General features: G+C 42.9%; 2 protein-coding genes and 1 non-coding gene across 5 annotated transcripts in view; 2 read left to right on the top strand and 1 right to left on the bottom strand.

The window, feature by feature from the left end:
• Nucleotides 1–561, bottom strand: part of LYRM7 (LYR motif containing 7) — a 47,221-nt gene extending 46,660 nt beyond the window's left edge. The window contains exon 1 of one of the 3 annotated variants that reach the window (XM_067731656.1): nt 299–561. In XM_067731656.1, the coding sequence (XP_067587757.1) occupies nt 299–316 (18 nt within the window). In that variant the 5' untranslated portion in view covers nt 317–561. The remainder of the gene's footprint in view (nt 1–298) is intronic. The other 2 variants (XM_067731658.1, XM_067731657.1) reach the window with 2 other exon arrangements.
• Nucleotides 562–5,033: 4,472 nt separating this feature from the next.
• HINT1 (histidine triad nucleotide binding protein 1) lies at nt 5,034–10,107 on the top strand. The gene is made up of 3 exons (XM_067731642.1): nt 5,034–5,256; nt 7,715–7,819; nt 9,787–10,107. Exons 1-3 carry the CDS (start codon nt 5,146–5,148, stop codon nt 9,949–9,951), a joined length of 381 nt encoding a protein of 126 aa, XP_067587743.1. The 5' UTR covers nt 5,034–5,145; the 3' UTR covers nt 9,952–10,107.
• TRNAG-CCC (transfer RNA glycine (anticodon CCC)) lies at nt 8,077–8,149 on the top strand. Its single transcript has one exon. It is a non-coding gene; the product is annotated as a tRNA-Gly (tRNA).
• Nucleotides 10,108–18,611: the final 8,504 nt, after the last annotated feature.

Genomic DNA, 18,611 nt, shown 5'->3' with positions numbered 1-18,611 from the left:
CAAACGCTCGGTGTGGAGATGGCAAGGGGGCAGAACTCAAGTCGCCGGCATGCATCACGGACAAACATTCCGTACCCGGCAGACGAAGTAGGACCACCTGTGTCGCCCTCTCTCCTCCGCACCTGCACAAACCTTCGACTGCCCTGCAGGGTCGGTCACCAGCTCCTCAGCCGTAAAGGCCACATACTCCGTGGAGGGTCCTGAACCCCAGCTACAGAGATTTCAGACTACGTTCGCAAGGCCGCGCTCTTACCCACCCCGCCGGCATCGCACCCAACCCCTCCCCGGACCCAGTCACCTTGGCCGCCTGACTCATGGCTCTCCTCACAGCTGCGGCTACTTCTCCAGCAGTCGAGTCGCCCCGCCTCTCTGCAACCAGTCACCGCCTGGTGTGGACGGTCCAACACCCCGTAGGCACGTTCTTAACGAGCCGCAACCAATCACCACGCAGCATCTCCTTCGTAGCCCCGCCCCCCGTGGAGGGACAGGCGTGAGGTGTTTGCTAAGCCGGTACCCTCTAGGAAAACCGCGAGGAGCCGCCGAGCTCAATTACAGCCGAGAGGGGAACGGAAATCACCTGGACGCCATGTTAGTTAGGGGCAGCGGCACTTCCGGCCATTTCTGAGGCAACCGCCGGTGGCGGAGTGTGCGTTGACACTTAGTTGATGGCTTCGGCACCTTTATGTACTCACCTCCTGTTTGGCGGTTGGGGTTATCTATTAAGGAATCATTATTTTAACGTTTCTGGGTTGCAAATGTGTCCTTGCAAAAGTGCATAAATAAGAGCCAAGCCCTAACAACTACAGTAGGCGTTGACTGGAACGCTGACTCCCAAAAGCGCTATTGGTACGTTATCCCACTTCATTCCTCTAGAAGGAGAGGTTGAGTTACTTGCTCAAGTCCACACGATCAGCAAATGGAGGTCTGGGATACAAATGCCTATGATTAACCTGAAAGCTCAGTCTTACCCTCTACTCATCCTGCCTACTCAACTCGCCCTACTCCTTGGTTTTGCTGGTCAAGAGGTTGGAAACAGATAGTTTATTAGCAGCATCATGATCATAAACAATCATAAAGCATTTAAGTACATTTAACTTATGACCTTGCAAGCATCAAGAAAAATATCTCAACCTTGCTCCCATTGCATAATCGTTTGTCTTCCCTACCCATCCCCCCAGGTTAACTTTTAGGTAAAATTGACTTTTTATTAGGAATGAAAGATTTAGACCAATGGATATCCAAGACCCTTTTCCTTCTCTGTGATTTATGTCATTTTAAAGAATATTGCAAGTCATCATGAGAATAGCAATAGTTGACTTTTTAAAAATTAAAATGAATTGGATTTGCAAAAGAGTGTTTAACATAAGCAATTAAACCAAATATTCTGGATACTGTCTTTTATCCAGGAAACAATAAATTCGATGATCTTGTGACATTGTATAGTAGTGCCTTCTGATTGCTAATGAATGATTCAAAGATGCCAATTTTCATTTTCAGTTTAGAATCACAGCCCAATCTCCTAAACATTCATAATTTATTTTTATAATTTCTGGCTAACTAGGGTCCTGTATTCAGTTAACTAAAGCCGCTTATCTGCCAATATTTGAAAGTATAGTTTCCATAGTGCCCAAAAATCAATTCAGTCCTGAAGCTTCTCTTCTCTTAGGTAAATCTGTATGGTTCCTTGAGCTGTTCCATAAAAGAAGCGACTATTCTGGTTGTTCTGGGAATACGTCTTGGTTTGTTGGCATCTCAAAGTGTGGGACCCAGAACTGAACAGGAAATTCCTACATGTTCATCATGTAAGGTCATGGACTATGTGGTAGGCAGACTAATGGCTTCCAAAACATGTCCCTATTTAAATCCTAGGAACTTTTGAATATATTATTACCATTTATGACAAAAGGGGCTTTGCAGATGTGATTAAATTAAGGATTTTAAGATGGGAACGTTATCCTGGGTTGTCTGATGGGCCCAATGTAAACACAGGATCTTTTTTTTTTAAGATTTACTTATTAGTTATTTATTTATTTATATTTATTTTTGGCTGTGTCGGGTCTTAGTTGTGGCACCCGGGGTCTTCACTGAGGCATGTGGGATCTTTCGTTACAGCACATGGGCTTCTCTCTAGTTGTGGCGTGCGGTTTTCCTCTTCTCTAGCTGTGGCACGCAGGCTCCAGGGCAGGTGGGCTCTGCAGTTGTGGCGCGCAGAATCCAGAACAAGTGGGCTCTGTAGTTTGCGGCATGCGGGTTCTCTAGTTGAGGCGCTTGAGCTCAGTAGTTGTGGCACGCTGGCCTGGCTGCCCCGTGGCATGTGGGATCCTAGTTCCCCAATCAGGGATAGAACCCGCATCCCCTGCATTGGAAGGCAGATTCTTTACCACTGGACCACCAGGGAAGTCCCAACACAAGGATCTTTATAAGTGGAAGAAGGAAGCAGAGTCAGAGAGAGGTTTGCAGATGCTCTTCTGTGGTCTTTGAAGATGGAGGAAGGGCCAGAAGCCCAGGGACACAGGTGGCCTCTAGAAGACAGAAAAGGCAAGGGAACCGGTCTCCCCCAGAGCCTTTAGAAGGAATGCAGCCCTGCTGACACCATGATTTTAGCCCAGTGAAACCCAATTTGGACTTCTGACTTCCAGAATGTCATCTGCTTGTGGCCCCTTCCATCTTCTAAGTCAACAGTGGAGCATCTTCAATCTTTGATTCTCACCCCTGCTTCCATCATCATATCTCCTTGTCTGAGTCTCACTGTCCCGTATCCCTCTTTCATTTAAAGGGGTCCATGTGATTACACTGGGCCCACCTGGATAATTGAGGAATCTCCCCACCTGAAGACCCTTAACTTAATCATATCTGCACATCCCCTTTACCACGTAAAGTAACATATTCACAGGCTCCAGGGATTAGGACATGGAAATCTTCTGCCTCTCATACCCACTTTGGGTGAAGCTGGTCAATAAGGATGAAATGGAAGGAAATGTAGGAGAAGCAGCCATGGGCCCAATTGCTTAATAGCTTATAAGCCAAGTTTAGGATTTTATATTTAATTCTATGGTGAAATGCCTTACCATCAGGAGAGTGACATCATGATTTATATTTTATAAAAATCATCTTGACTACTGTATAGCAAATGGACTAGAGTAGAAGCAGATAGGCAAACTAGGAGGCTTTTGAAGTACTCCAGGCAAGATATGATAGAGGCTTGGATTAGGCTGGTGGAGTAGAGGAGGTGAGAAGTGATTAGATTCATATGTGTTGAAAATCCACAAAGAAGAGTTGATGATTGCAAGACTTTTGGCTTGCGCAATTTGGTGAATGGTATCATAGTAGATGTAAAATGCTGCAGGAAGAGGTTTTTAGATTGTTTGTTGTGAGGGAGTAAAAATAAATTTGAAGTGCCTGGTAGACATCCTACTGAAGGTGGTGAGTAGGCAGAAATATGTATCATACACCAATCTGGAATTAAGAAGTCGGGAGATAAATACTGGAGTCATTACTCTGTAGAAAGCAAAGCCTCTTAGTGAAAGATGACCATATTATTTACTACCCAACCCAGTATATATTCATTTTTTAATTTTGACAATTTCAGTCTTACAGAAAAGTTGCAAGAATGATTGAATTTGCAAATACCTTTCACTCAGTTTCCCCTACTGTAAACATTTTACTACAGTTGCTTTATCCTTTTTTGGGGGGGGGGATCTCTTTACTGTTTGAAAGTGAGTTGCAGACACAATACTGCTATACTCCTAAACACTTCAGTAGGTTTTTCTCCTACAAAAAAGACATTCTCTTACATCAGTGGTTCTCAAAGTGTAGTTCCCAGGTTAGCAGCAACTGCATCACCTGGAAACTGTTAGAAACCTAAATTATAGAGCCCCACCCCAGATCAACTGATTTTGATAATTTTGCTATATGTACGTGGGGGAATTAACAAGACTTTCAAAACTATTTCCTAATTTGTATGCATTATTTAGATTTCACCAATTGTCTCAGGAATGTCTTTAATACCAAAAGTACCAAATGGGACACTTTTGTGATTAAAGGGGACCACTATCAATAATTTTGCCAAGGTAAAGTGCTAAAGGTATAATTTTTCATAATAAGGACACTTGGAGATTAAGTGTTAGAGAAGAGGGCAAAGAATGGAATGCATTGAAAGACCTGGAACAGAAGGCTCACTATGAAGGAGAAATAGCATCCAGAAAGGTAGAAGAGTGAAGGCTTTTGCTGAAAAGAGGGCATGGTCAACAGTGGCAAATGTTGCCAAGGGGTCAAGTATAATTGGAATTGCCTATAGGATTTTGTAAGTGGAGGTCCTTAGTGACCTTGACAAGAGGCAAATGGTTTCAAAAAAGAAAGATAAAGTGGACACAATATATAGAAAACTCTTTTAAAAAGGAGCAAAGACATGGAGGGGTGTGTGGGGTTAGGAAAGGTGTTGTTCTTTTAAGGCGGGGCATCTTACATTATGCTGACTAATGCTGGGAATAATTCTTTGCAGAACAGTCTAGGGAGGTTTACAAACTACTGATGCCTGGGTCTCTCACCCCCAGAGAGTCTGATTTAACTGACCTGAGGTATGGCCAAGTTCCCGGGGACTTTTTACATGCTCCCCAAGTGATTTTTAATGTGCAGTCAAGATTGCGAACCACTGCTAGAGTGAGGAAAAAAAACGGATGCAGGAGGGCTTACTTGCTGGAGCTAAGACCTATGTAGCTGACAAATGAAGTTATCATGGTGTCTCTGCCAGCAAAAACGGCCAGTTCTGCTTAGGTTATCAAATCTTTTCAGTTACAGTATACGATTTTTCCTACAAGCATCCATAAGTTAAGCAAAGGGCTTACTGCAGTAACACCGCTCCCCGAGAGACAAGAAAGGAAGAAAAACGACCTTGGTGCGGAACCCCCGGGCCTCCAATCAGGAACCGCCCTCCAGCTTAGTCGCGCCCAGCGATTCCCCTAGAGCTGCCGCGCGCCCGCAGCAGCCCAGCGCACGTCGCCAGTGCGCACGCGCACGAGCTGCCGGAGCAAGAGAGCAGCGGTCCCCTAGCGGGCTTGGCCGCCAGCTCCCGCCCTCTGCCAGCGTCCACGGCTCCTCCCTCCTCCCGACCTTCTCCCCGGCCAGCCGCGCGGGAGGGAGGCCGAGATGGCAGATGAGATCGCTAAGGCTCAGGCCGCTCGGCCTGGTGGCGACACGATCTTCGGGAAGATCATTCGCAAGGAAATCCCAGCCAAAATCATTTATGAGGATGACCAGGTAGGCACCGGGCGCCGCCTCGCTCGTGGGCTGAGGCGGGGCAGCCGCCTGTGGACACGCGGGTTTCCCGTAGTGGGAAGGGAAGGGAAGGGAAGAGTCGGGGTGGGGGTGCGCCGCGGAGAAGGGAAGGCAGCGGGCCGCCTCGCGCGGCCTCTGCCTCGGCCCACAGCCAGCGGGCTGGGCCGCGGCCGCTCCGAGGCGGCCGGCCGGCGCGTGCCTGCGCTCCGGTTACGCGTTATCAGCCCGGAGCGCTGCCCAGGCCGCCGGGCGCCCGCGGGCCCGCGCTGCGGGGTCTGGGTGCTTGTTGTGGGCGCGCCGGGTCCTCGGCATGAGCGCTCGCCTGCTCCCCGACTGCCTCGGACCTCTCCTGTATCAGGAATCTGACAATCTCGCCCGCGCTCTGCCTGACAGGCAGAAACCCGATCGCACCCTGACTCGGGCCCAATCTCCGCGATCTCCCGCGCACAGCCGGCCTGCCCGGGAGCTCCCGGGCGCCTCTCCCCGCCGCCTTGCGCTAGAGGGCCGGGGGCGAACGGCCTGGGGGCGGCACAGACGCGCTGGGCCTGGGCGAGGGCCGCTAGCCAACGCCACCCGGACCCACCCCCGCCGCCCATTCTCGGGCCTAGGACTCCTGAGATGAGAGTGGGCCTGCATCTGGGATTTGCTTTCCTTTGGCCCCTCCCGGGAAGAATGGTTCCTTTTATGTTTTCAGGAAGCAATTTTATGCCAAGGGATTAAGAATGTCGTTTTTGTTGACTTCACTCTAGGTGAAACTGTTTTAGAAAGGCCGAGTTCATTTGACTTCGAGACATCTTGTATAAAATATTTAGTGGGCGGTTATATTTATGGATCTCACATAAAGCTGGACAGGTTGGCTGATTTAGATACAAGGTTTGTGAACTTTAATAAATTAGCTTTATGAAATATGGAATATAAGGAAAGATTTTATGCTACTAGTAGCGTTCTTAGATTCAGAACACCTACCTCGAGGTGAATTTATATAAATATCTTTATTTGTCCGTTAGGGGAGTTCTTTTGTTGTAGGTAATGTGTATTTCTTTAAAAATATTTTAAGTTTCTTTTAATGAATGATCGTTGAAATACTGACTTTTGAGCCATCAAAGTTCCAAGGTGTAACAGCATGAAGCAATCTAAATGATACAGCATTTTTGTACAGAGTACCAAGTAGAATAACTCCTGAGACAGTTAAGCTGGGATAGGTTCTATTAAACAGCTTCCACCTTCAGTAGAGAACAAGAGATTCAAAACCATTCAAGTGGTATGTAATTTGTCTAAATGTTACTTACGCTCTTCATTTCTACAAAACAGAATAGATATATTTATTAAGTAATTCAGTAAAGTTGGAAGAAATCGGTGTTGGTCAAATATCAGCAAATTTCTCATTACAAAAGTGATCACCGCCATAAAGGAAAAAAACCAAATTGCACAACCAGGACTCCTGACCTAGGGAAGGTGGGGACATGAATCAAAAGATTTCCTTTAAGTGGCGCTGGGAAAGTTGGATAGCTGCATATAAATCAATTAAGTTAGAACACACCCTCACACCATGCACAAAAATAAACTCAAAATGGCTTAAATGGCTTATGTTTAAAGACTTAAACATAAGACATGACACCATAAAACTCCTGGAAGAGAACACAGGCAAAACATTCTCTGACATAAATTGTACCAATGTTTTCTTAGGTCAGTCTCCCAAGGCAATAGAAATAAAAGCAAAAATAAACAAATGGGACCTAATCAAACTTACAGGCTTCAGGCTTTTGCACAGCAAAGGAAACCATAAAAAAAGAAAACCGAAAAGACAACCTACGGAATGGGAGAAAATATTTGCAAATAATATGACCCACAGGGCTTAATTTCCAAAATATACAAACAGCTCATACAACTCAACAACAAAAAAACAAACAACCCAATGGAAAAACGGGCAGAAGAGACATTTCTCCAAAGAAGACATACAGATGGCCACAGGCACATGAAAAGATGCTCAACACCACTAATTATTAGAGAAATGCAAATCGAAACTACAATGAGGTACCACCTCACAACAGTCAGAATGGCCATCATCAAAAAGTCTACAAATAAATGCTGGAGAGGGTGTGGAGAAAAGGGAACCTCCAACACTGTTGGTGGGAATGTAAATTGGTGCAGCCACTATGGAGAACAGTATGGACGTTCCTCAGAAAACTAAAAATAGAGTTACCATATGATCCAGCAATCTCACTCCTGGGCATATACCCGGCCAAAACTATAATTCAAAAGGATACCATTAAACTGTAAGTTCCATGAAAAGGATCAGAGGACCACATGTGTTGTGTCCAATTCTGATTTCCTAGCATTTATTACAGTGTTTCCCATGGGGTTAGTGTGAAAGAATGATAAGTTTAGGCTGTAAGATTATATATGAAAACCTTGATTTCCCCTCCCCCCCTTATTCCAGTGTCTTGCTTTCCATGATGTTTCCCCTCAAGCACCAACACATTTTCTGGTGATACCCAAGAAACATATATCCCAGATTTCTGCAGCAGAAGATGACGATGAAAGTGTAAGTACATTTACTAACATCATTAATTTTCTTGCTTTTTAAATTGGGAGACTAAATTTTGACTTTAAAGTGATATCACATTTTCATTTTCCTGAGGGCATTACTGAGGAAAATCAGAAAATCATCAGTGATTCAATGCAATGTATAAGTAATTTGATTTTTTAATGAGATATAATTGGCATATAACATATTAGATTTAAGTATATAACAAAATGATTTGATATATGTATGTACTACAAAATGATCACAGTGGGACTTCCCTGGTGGTCCAGTGGGTAAGACTCTGCACTCCCAATGCAGGGGGCCTGGGTTCAATTCCCAGTCAGGGAAGTAGATCCCACATGCCTCAACGAAGATCCCGAGTGCTGCAACCAAGACCTGGCGTAGCCAAATAAATAAATAATTTTTTTATTTTCAAAAAGAAAATGATCACAGTAAGTCTTGTTTACATCTATCACCACAAATTCTTTTTTTTTCTTTTTCCTTTTGGATTTTAATTCCTTTATTCAAATGATCTCTGGGCTTAAGTTTACGAAACAAATTTCATCTTTAGACTTTCATTTCTCCCTGAGAATTTGATAAAGAGAAAAGATGTATATTCACATTAGATGTAGCTCCATATTTTTAGAGTTTTTATTATTAGAGAACCTTACTATTTTCATTCAGTCTTATGCAGAACCTCTGATATACTATGTTGAGCAATGTAATTGGACATAGTTTGGCATGGAAAATAGGAAATTAATTTTCAGCCTTTGAAATGGAGTATCTTTAGTGTTGACTGATTAGTGTATTTTCTTACCCATTTCCTAGCCTTCTGTGGTCAAAACTACACTCCCACCAACAATCCCAGAATGATGCCCAAAAGAAGTCATCACCACAAATTTTTAAACAAAAAAGCGTTCTAAGCAAGGATTAGTTGGTGAGACTAATTTTTCCTTAAGTAAGAAACAGTGTTATTGTACAGGAGAGGGTTCATTGGCTCTTCTGTTAATGCCGTTAAAGAAAAATAATTATTTGATTTTGCTAGGAGGTACTGGCCTCAATTAAAATTTTTCCTGGTGCTCTTTGTAGTAGATTATATAATTGTTCATAAATACTATTTTATTTAGGGGTACATTATATTTCTGACCTCACTGATGTTGGGCCTGGTCGTATGACTTAACTTGGCCAATGAGTACAAGCAGAAGTGATACATGTCTTTTGAATAGAAACTTTAAGAGCTAGCACCCGGTTTGCCATGTTCTCTCTTGCCTCTGCCACTGTGATCATACAGAGACTGTTCCATCAGCATGGGTTTCAAAGTGAAAAAGATGTAGAATATAGCGCCTGGTCAACTTGTGATGAAGATGTAGTAAACACAAGAAATGTATGTTCGTTGTAAACCAGATTTGGAGGTGGTTTGTTACCACAGCATAACCAATTCTATCCTGACTGATACACTCCCCCGTAACAAGCAAGCAAGGTATTGTGCCTTATTAAGAAAACTTAAATACCACTTGGAATATGATTTAAAAATTTTTTTTTTTTTTTTTTGCGGTACACGGGCCTCTCACTGTTGTGGCCTCTCCCGTTGCGGAGCACAGGCTCCAGACAGCCATGGCTCACGGGCCCAGCCACTCTGCGGCATGTGGGATCTTCCTGGACCGGGGCACGAACCCGTGTCCCCCGCATCGGCAGGCAGACTCTCAACAACTGCACCACAGGGAAGCCTTAAAAATTGTTTTAGTTGAGCAGATTTTTGTCTTTAATATGTTTATTGAAATTAGTAATTAATAAATACCTAATCTTACTGGGTTTTTAATTGTAGATTATATTATTTTAGGATTAAAAGTGTTTCCAAATATTTGCCCAAAGTCTGTTTCAGTTTGGCAGTCTTTTAATTTAATATTTCAACTTGGTAGTTTGTTACATGATGACAAGAAGTTCTAAATTACCATTGCTTAAGAAACTTTTTTTTTTTTTTTCAGCTTCTTGGACATTTAATGATTGTTGGCAAGAAATGTGCTGCTGATCTGGGCCTGAAGAAGGGTTATCGAATGGTGGTGAATGAAGGTTCAGATGGGGGACAGTCTGTCTATCATGTTCATCTCCATGTTCTTGGAGGTCGACAGATGAATTGGCCTCCTGGTTAAGTGTATTGTAGGGATCATTTTCCCTTCTCTATGCAGTGATCAGGTCTGCAAGTTCCAATATGCAAAACAATACTTTTTTTTGCCTGTGTATGGAGAGATTGCAGAAATAATTTTAAAAACCCATACGTAATAAAAGACATTGTTGCATGGTCTGAATTCTGTATTTGACTTATTTTAAAAACATATTTGTTGGAATGTTTGAAGGTGGAGTTCATAATTTGGGAGGTTTTTGTTTTTTCTCCCCACGGAGGACTCAGCATGTGTACATGGCTATAATGGTGTGACTGATCTTTGAAGACAAATGTAAAAATTTCATAAAATTAGCTTTAGCTTTGAAATATCCTTTTAGGGTAAAATATTAGTCCAGGAGAAGATTTTCTAATCCAATTCTCTTATTTTCTAAGAACAAAGGAGTATGTGATGTGATTGATCCAGAAAATGACAGTTGTGGGTCTAGCAAAAATGCTTTTTGTCCAGCTCACGTGTTTCTCCTGGACTACTGGGGTAGTGTGGAAGGGATGAAAGTAGATTTGTCACAGAATCTTTGATGACCATGTGAAGCCATACTATGATGTTTCCTTGTTACCTAATGCTATTTATTATAAAGGCTTGAAAATATATTTAGAATTAACTCTCCAAATTGAAAACTCATTGTTGTGAATGTGTATGTACACACTAGCAAAAATTTTTAAGTTATGCATGACTCTGGCTGTGTAGAGTTGGGGGGAAATCTCAGGGTTTGAGTTCTTATGTTGGCTGACAACAAAACTTTTTTTTTTTTGGTCTTGCCATGCACCTTAGCCTTTCTAAGTTTGTGCAGGGCAAACAGGTTTGCTTCTTTGCTTTCCTTCATGTAGGCACTTTCCAGCTTCTAAAATTTATTTAATACTTCTTGCCTGCTTTGTCTCTTCTCTCATTCTCTTTGTGTTTATGGGTTCCTTCCATTTTTAATCCCTAAGGCCATTTTAGTAGATTTTGACACATTTTATTGCAAATTGTTTTTCTTCTAAATTTTTGATTTTATTAGTGACTTAAAAAATTTAGGGGGGGTGGATTAGGGAAATTGGCTGTATTTGTCTTACAAGTGAGTTTTTTCCAACTGTCATTTTTTTACTTTGTTTATGGTGTTTAAAATATTTATATAGTTAATGTATCCATTTTTAATTTAGTTCATATTTTTATATAGTTAATGTACCAATTTTTAATTTAGTTCATATTTTTAAGAACCTTTCTCACCCTAGGAGGATTTATAAAAGAAATTATTCCCCTAATACTTTATGGCTTTACGTATTTTTATGACTTTTTTATGAGGGAAGTTCTGGGGCGGGGGATGAGTTTTGGAGGGATTTGTGCCACTGTAAAAAATGTAATAATGAGAGAAGCATTTGTACTATGTATAAGAGGGTTGAGTCTAGTTTCCTTAGGCATATTAACGTTCCCATTGATTTCGTCAAACTAGTGCTAATAAATCAGGTAGATAACCGCTAAGTTGTCTTGCTGATTGTGTCCGACCTTTCTGCCTAAAATCGTTCTGAGACTCAATTTTCAGTGTGTGCGGGGGGGGGGGGGGGGGGGGGGGTGAGTATCCCACACAGCATCCGCTAATTCTCCAGATACCAGCTGGGCGTCCTACAGTTCAATTCAATTCTGACACTACCCAGAGATAACATCAGATTCCACAGGTTAAGGGTTCAGTCCTACACAACTGCCATCCCCCTATCCCTCCAACTTCAGATGCCATTCACAAGCTCGGGTTGTTACCTGTACTTCTGACCAGCTGGCTGTAAATCACACATTCTCAAGACTCTTCCTTGACTTCAATTAATTTGCTAGAGTGGCTCACAGGGCTCAGACATTTTGCTTACTAGATCAGCGATTTATTAGAAAAGGATATAATTCAGAAGCAGCCAGATAAGAGATACATAGCACAAAGTATGGGGAAGGGCCAGGAGCTTCCATACTTTCTTTCAGTGCACCACTCTCCCCAAATCACGTATTCACCAACCTGGAATCTCTGAAAAATGTTCTTTTGGGTTTTATGGAGGCTTCACTGCATAGGCACGATTGATTAAATCATTGGCCATTGGAAATGAATTCAACTTCCAGCCCTTTTCCCCCTCCCTGAGGTTGCTGGGTGGGGCTGAAAGTTCCAATCAAGGGGTTGATTCCCTTAGGTTACCTAAGGGTGGTCCAAAAGTCACCTCATTAACATAACATAACAAAAGATACATTTATCCCTCTTATCACTTAGGATAATTACAAGGGTTTTAGGAGCTCTGTGCCAGAAAGGGAGATGAAGACCAAATATATATTTCTTACCATAAATCACAGTATCAAACTGCCTGAAACAGACTTGTGTCAGATATTCACCAAACCTCAGGTGGTAGCCAATTTACAAGATAGCCCACAGACATCCTCTCCTAGCATCCACACCCTTGTGTAGTGGGTCACAAAGGGCTTGTGGCTTATATACCTTGTTCTCTTGGATTGCTCACTTTGGGGGAAGCCAGCTGCTATGGCCAAGGACACGCAGGCAGCCCAGTGGGAAAGCCTATGTTGGGAGGAACTGAGGCCTCCTGCCAGCAGCCAGAGTTAACATGTCAGCTATGAATAAACCACCCTGGAAGTAGATCCTCCAGCTCCAGTCAAGCCTTCAGATGACCGCAACCTCATGAGAGACTCCAAGGCAGAACCACCTGACTGATCTCCCAAATCCCTACCCCACAGCAATTAAGAGATAACAAAGGATTGTTTTAAGCCACTAAATTTGGGGATAATTTGTTACATAGCAATAGATAACAAACATCCTCTTTTCCTTAGCATATAGCTAAGTTACGTTTCCCTGCATCCCTTCAGCTATGTGGGGGCATGTGCCTATAGTCTGGTCAGTGAGATGTGTGAGGAACTGATGTATGCCATTTCAAGCCCCAGAAAAATCTCCCATGCTATTTATCCCCCATGCTTTCTCTTTTCCTTTGTCTTGGCAAAATGCAGAAAGGATCCAGCAGAGGACAATGAGCTGTTTGATGGAAGGAGCTTGAATCCCTGAATGAATGGGGCAGAGTCCTCATTATTCCTGACCCACATCAGAATTTGTTAAGCTGAAACAGGAGGGGAGGGGGCAGGGCACAACTTTTAAAAGAATGACATAGCCCGAGGACACAATATAAACTGATTAGAACCAACAGGTCCAAGAAGGCGGACAAGTTCACTAGACCTTAAGCCTCAGGATACGCTCATTGTAACACATCAGCAAGCTAAATGACACACTCACAGGTGCCATGACAGTTCCAAGGCTGACCATAAAGGTCAAAAAGTAGGTGCTGGCCTAATTTTTGGAATCCCCACCCCTTCTCCAAAATAGCTGGAATACTCCTCCCACTCATTAGCCTATGAAATTACCCACCCCTATAAAAACTGACAACCCCATACCCTGAGGGCCACTCTTGCCTTCTGAGATGGCCCACGCTCTGTCTGTGGAGTGTGTTTCTCTCTAAGTAAATCCACTTCTTACCTATCACTTTGTCTCTCACTGAATTCTTTCTGTGACAAGACAACAAGAATCCAAGCTTCAGGCTTCCCTGGTGGCGCAGTGGATAAGAATCTGCCTGCCAATGCAGGGGAAACAGGTTCAATTTCTGGTCCAGGAAGATCCCACATGCTGCGGGGCAACTAAGCCCATGCGCCATAATGACTGAGTCTGTACTCTAGAGCCCGCGAGCCACAACTACTGAAGCCCACGTGCCTAGAGCCCATGCTCCTCAACATGAGAAGCCACCGCAATGAGAAGCCCACGCACCACAACGAAGAGTAGCCCCTGCTCGCCACATCTAGAGAAAGCCCATGCGCAGCAATGAAGACCCAACACAGCCCCAAATAAATAAATTTTAAAAAAAGAACCCGAGCTTCATTAAGTCCTGAGACCAGGTGTGTGATCTCAGTTAAAAAACCCTGGGTTTGAGTCCCAATCCTGTTTTTGCCTGGGTTCGAGTCCCGGCCCATGGGCTCAAGTCTCAATCTGGGTTTTTGCTGGGTTCAAGTCCCGATCTCAGTTGCACGGTTTCAAATCCACTGAGATTTCAGGGATTAGGTAACAGCAGCTAGGAATATTTACCATAATTAATACAAGGTCCATTCAGGAGTGGTGGAACTTACTTGTCTGCATAAGGTGGCTTGGGCTTTTAACAATCATAGCAGCCTATTTGATTGTTCTGCCCTTTGAATTACCTAGGAGGGTGAGACTGACAGGGTAAGAAGAGTAGAACTTGGAGTTAACAGTTGGGCTCATAAGCAGAGTGTAAGCCAGTTTCTGTAGCACAGCTTGATTGAACTGAACTGAGAGGGAGGCTAAATGGGAAATGACTCCTACCTTTAACATTAAATGTTGTAAGTTTAGACCAAAAGTGATAGATTCAGACCATTCAAGGGTTTTAATTTATCACTGAGATAATCTGCTTGAGTAAGCTACTAAGAAAAAGTGGCCTTTATCCTTCATTTTTAAAAATGTTATTTTTCTCAATCAATATGATACACCGCATTAACAAATTAAGGAATGAAAACCATACGATCATTTCAATAGATGCAGAAAAAGCTTTTGACAAAATTCAACACCCATTTATGATAAAAACTCTCCAGATAATGGGCATAGAGGGAACCTACCTTAACATAATAAAGGCCATATATGACAAACCCACAGAAAGCATCATACCCAATAGTGAAAAACTGAAAGCATTTCCACTAAGATCAGGAACAAGACAAGGATGTTCACTCTCGCCACTCTTATTCAACATAGTTTTGGAAGTCCTAGCCACAGCAATCAGAGAAGAAAAAGAAATAAAAGGAATACAAATTGGAAAAGAAGAAGTAAAACTGTCACTATTTGCCAATGACATGATACTATACATAGAAAATCCTAAAAATGCTACCAGAAAACTACTAGAATGAATCAATGAATTTGGTAAAGTTGCAGGATACAAAATTAATGCACAGAAATCTCTGGCATTCCTATACACCAACAACAAAAAATCAGAAAGAGAACTTAAGGAAACACTCCCATTTACTACTGCAACAAAAAGAATAAAATACCTAGGAATAAACCTGCCTAAGGAGGAGAAAGACTGTACTCAGAAAACTATAAAACACTGATGAAAGAAATCAAAGATGACATAAACAGATGGAGAAATATACTATGTTCTTGGATTGGTAGAATCAATATTGTGAAAATGACTATACTAACCAAAGCAATCTACAGATTCAATGCAATCCCTATCAAACTACCCATGGCATTCTTCACAGAATTAGAACAAAAAATCTTACAATTCATATGGAAACACAAAAGACCCCAAATAGCCAAAGCAATCTTGAGAAAGAAAAACGGAGTTGGAGGAATCAGGCTCCCTGACTTCAAACTATACCATAAAGCTACAGTAATCAAGACAGTATGGTACTGGCACAAAAACAGAAATATAGAGCAATGGTACAGGATAGAATGCCCAGAGATAAACCCATGCACATATGGGCACCTAATTTATGACATAGGAGGCAAGAAAATACAATGGAGAAAAGACAGCCTCTTCAATAAGTGCTGCTGGGAAAACTGAACAGCTACATGTAAAAGAATGAAATTAGAACACTCCCTAACACCATGCACAAAAATAAACTCCAAATGGATTAAGGACTTAAATGTACGACCAGACACTATAAAACTTTCAGAGGAAAACTAGGAAAAACACTCTTTGACATAAATCACAGCAAGATCTTTATTGGCCCACCTCCTAGAGTAAAAGAAATAAAAACAAAAATAAACAAATGGGACTTAATTAAACTTAAAAGCTTTTACACAGCAAAGGAAACCTTAACAAGACAAAAAAGACAACCCTCAGAATGGGAGAAAATATTTGCAAATGAAACAACAGACAAAGGATTAATCTCCTAAATATACAAACAGCTCATGTAGCTCAATATCAGAAAAACAAACAATCCAGTTAAAAAATGGGTGGAAAACCTAAATAGACATTTCACCAAGGAAGACATGCAGATGGCCAAGAGGCACATGAAAAGATGCTCAACATCACTAATTATTAGAGAAATGCAAATCAAAACTACAATGAGGGGCTTCCCTGGTGGCGCAGTGGTTGAGAGTCCGCCTGCCGATGCAGGGGACACGGGTTCATGCCCCGGTCCGGGAGGATCCCACATGCCGCGGAGCAGCTGGGCCCGTGAGCCATGGCCGCTGAGCCTGTGCGTCCAGAGCCTGTGCTCCGCAGCGGGAGAGGCCACAACAGTGAGAGAGGCCCAGGTACCGCGTAAAAAAAATAAAAAAAAAACCTACAATGAGGTATCCCCTCACACCAGTCAGAATGGCTATCATCAAAAAATCTACAAACAGGGCTTCCCTGGTGGCGCAGTGGTTGACAGTACGCCTGCCGATGCAGGGGACACGGGTTCGTGCCCCGTTCCGGGAAGATCCCACATGCCGCGGAGCGGCTAGGCCCGTGAGCCATGGCCGCTGAGCCTGCGCGTCTGGAGCCTGTGCTCCGCAACGGGAGAGGCCACACGGTGAGAGGCCTGAGTACCACAAAAAAAAGAAAGAAAAAAAAATCTACAAACAATAAATGCTAGAGAGGGTGTGGAGAAAAGGGAACCCTCCTACACTGTTGGTGGGAATGTAAATTGATACCGTCACTATGGAAAACAGTATGGAGGTTCCTTAAAAAACTAAACATAGAACTACCATATGACCCAGCAATCGCACTACTGGGAATATACCCTGAGAAAGCCATAATTCAAAAAGAGTCATGTACCACAATGTTCATTGTAGCACTTATTCACAACAGCCAGGACATGGAAGTAACCTAAGTGTCCATCAACAGAGGAATGGATAAAGAAGATGTGGTACATATATACAATGGAATATTACTTGGCCATAAATAAAAGAACAAAATAATGCCATTTGCAGCAACATGGATGGACCTAGGGATTGTCATACTGAGTGAAGTAAGTCATGGATGGATCTAGAGATTGTCATACTGAGTGAAGTAAGACAGAGAAAGACAAATATCATATGACATTGCTTATATGTGGAATATAAAAAAAGGCTACAAATGAACTTATCTATAAAACAAAAATAGAGTTACAGATGTAAAAAATAAACTTATGTTTACTGGGGGGTAAGGAGGGGGAGGGATAAATTGGAAGATTGGGATCGACACATACACACTACTATATATAGAATTGATAACTAATAAGGACCTACTGTACAGCACAGGGAACTCTACCCAATACTCTGTAATGGCCTATATGGGAAAAGAAGCTAAAAAAGAGGGGATATATGTATGTATAACTGATTCACTTTGCTGAAAGTAACACATTGTAAATCAATTATACTCCAATAAAAATTAAAAGAAAATAGTAGTGGGTGCAATTTTAATTCCAGGTAAAGCTCCTTTTTAAAAAACATATTATTTTATTTTATTTTTTTATACAGCAGGTTCTTATTAGTCATCAATTTTATCCCCATCAGTGTATACATGTCAAAGCTCCTTTCTTGGGCTTCCCTGGTGGCGCAGTGGTTGAAAGTCCGCCTGCCGATGCAGGGGATGTGGGTTTGTGCCCCGGTCCGGGAGGATCTCGCGTGCCGCAGAGCAGCTGGGCCCATGTGCCATGGCCGCTGAGCCTGCGTGTCCAGAGCCTGTGCTCCGCAACGGGAGAGACCACAACAGTGAGAGGCCCGTGTACCGCAAAAAAAAAAAAAAAAAGCGCCTTTCTTATTGCACTCATTTCTAGTGTCCTATTACACTGACAACATATCTTTCCTACTCATATTATGACTTACAAAATAATAAGTGACTAAAATTTAAAAATTATGGCATCAATTCTAGTTAAAAAAAACAAAACGTGGGGAGAGTGGCCCAGATGGCAGAGTAGGAAGACCCTGAGCTCACCTCCTCCCACAGGCACACCAAAATGATAGCTATTTACAGAGCAATTATTGATGAGAAAGACCTGGAGACTAGCAGAAAAGATCTTCTGCAACTAAAGATATAAAGAAAGAACCACAGTGAAATGGGTAGGAGGGGCAGGAATGCTGTATAGTCAAAACTCATACTCTTGGGTGGGCGACCCACAAATGGGAGCATAATTACAATTGCAGAGGTTCTCCCCAAGGAGTGAGAGGTCCACCCCACATTGGGCTCCCCAGCTTCAGGCCTGGGGGTCTTTCACCAGGAAGATAAGCCCCCAGAACGTTTGGCTTTGAAAGCCAGTGGTGCTTACTTTTGGAAGAGCCAAAGGGCTGTAGGAAATAGAGAGTCCACTCTTTAAGGGTACACACAAAATCTCACACGCTCCAAGATTCAGAGCAGAAGCAGTAATTTGAAAGGTGCCTGGGTCAGATCCACCTGCTGATCTTGGAGAGCCTCCCGGAGAGACAGGAAGCAACTGGAGCTCACTCTGGGGACACAGACACTGGCTGCAGCCATTATGGGGAATGTGTTCTACCACGAGGACACTGGTGCTGACAAGTGCCATTTTTTTTTTTTCTTTTTTTTTTTGCAGTACACGGGCCTCTCACTGTTGTGGCCTCTCCTGTTGCGGAGCACAGGCTCCGGACGCGCAGGCTCAGCGGCCATGGCTCACGGGCCTAGCCGCTCCGCGGCATG

The sequence above is a fragment of the Pseudorca crassidens genome, chromosome 3 (assembly GCF_039906515.1).
Source record: "Pseudorca crassidens isolate mPseCra1 chromosome 3, mPseCra1.hap1, whole genome shotgun sequence".
Lineage (NCBI taxonomy): Eukaryota > Metazoa > Chordata > Mammalia > Artiodactyla > Delphinidae > Pseudorca > Pseudorca crassidens.
This window is presented reverse-complemented; position numbering and strand designations above follow the sequence as displayed.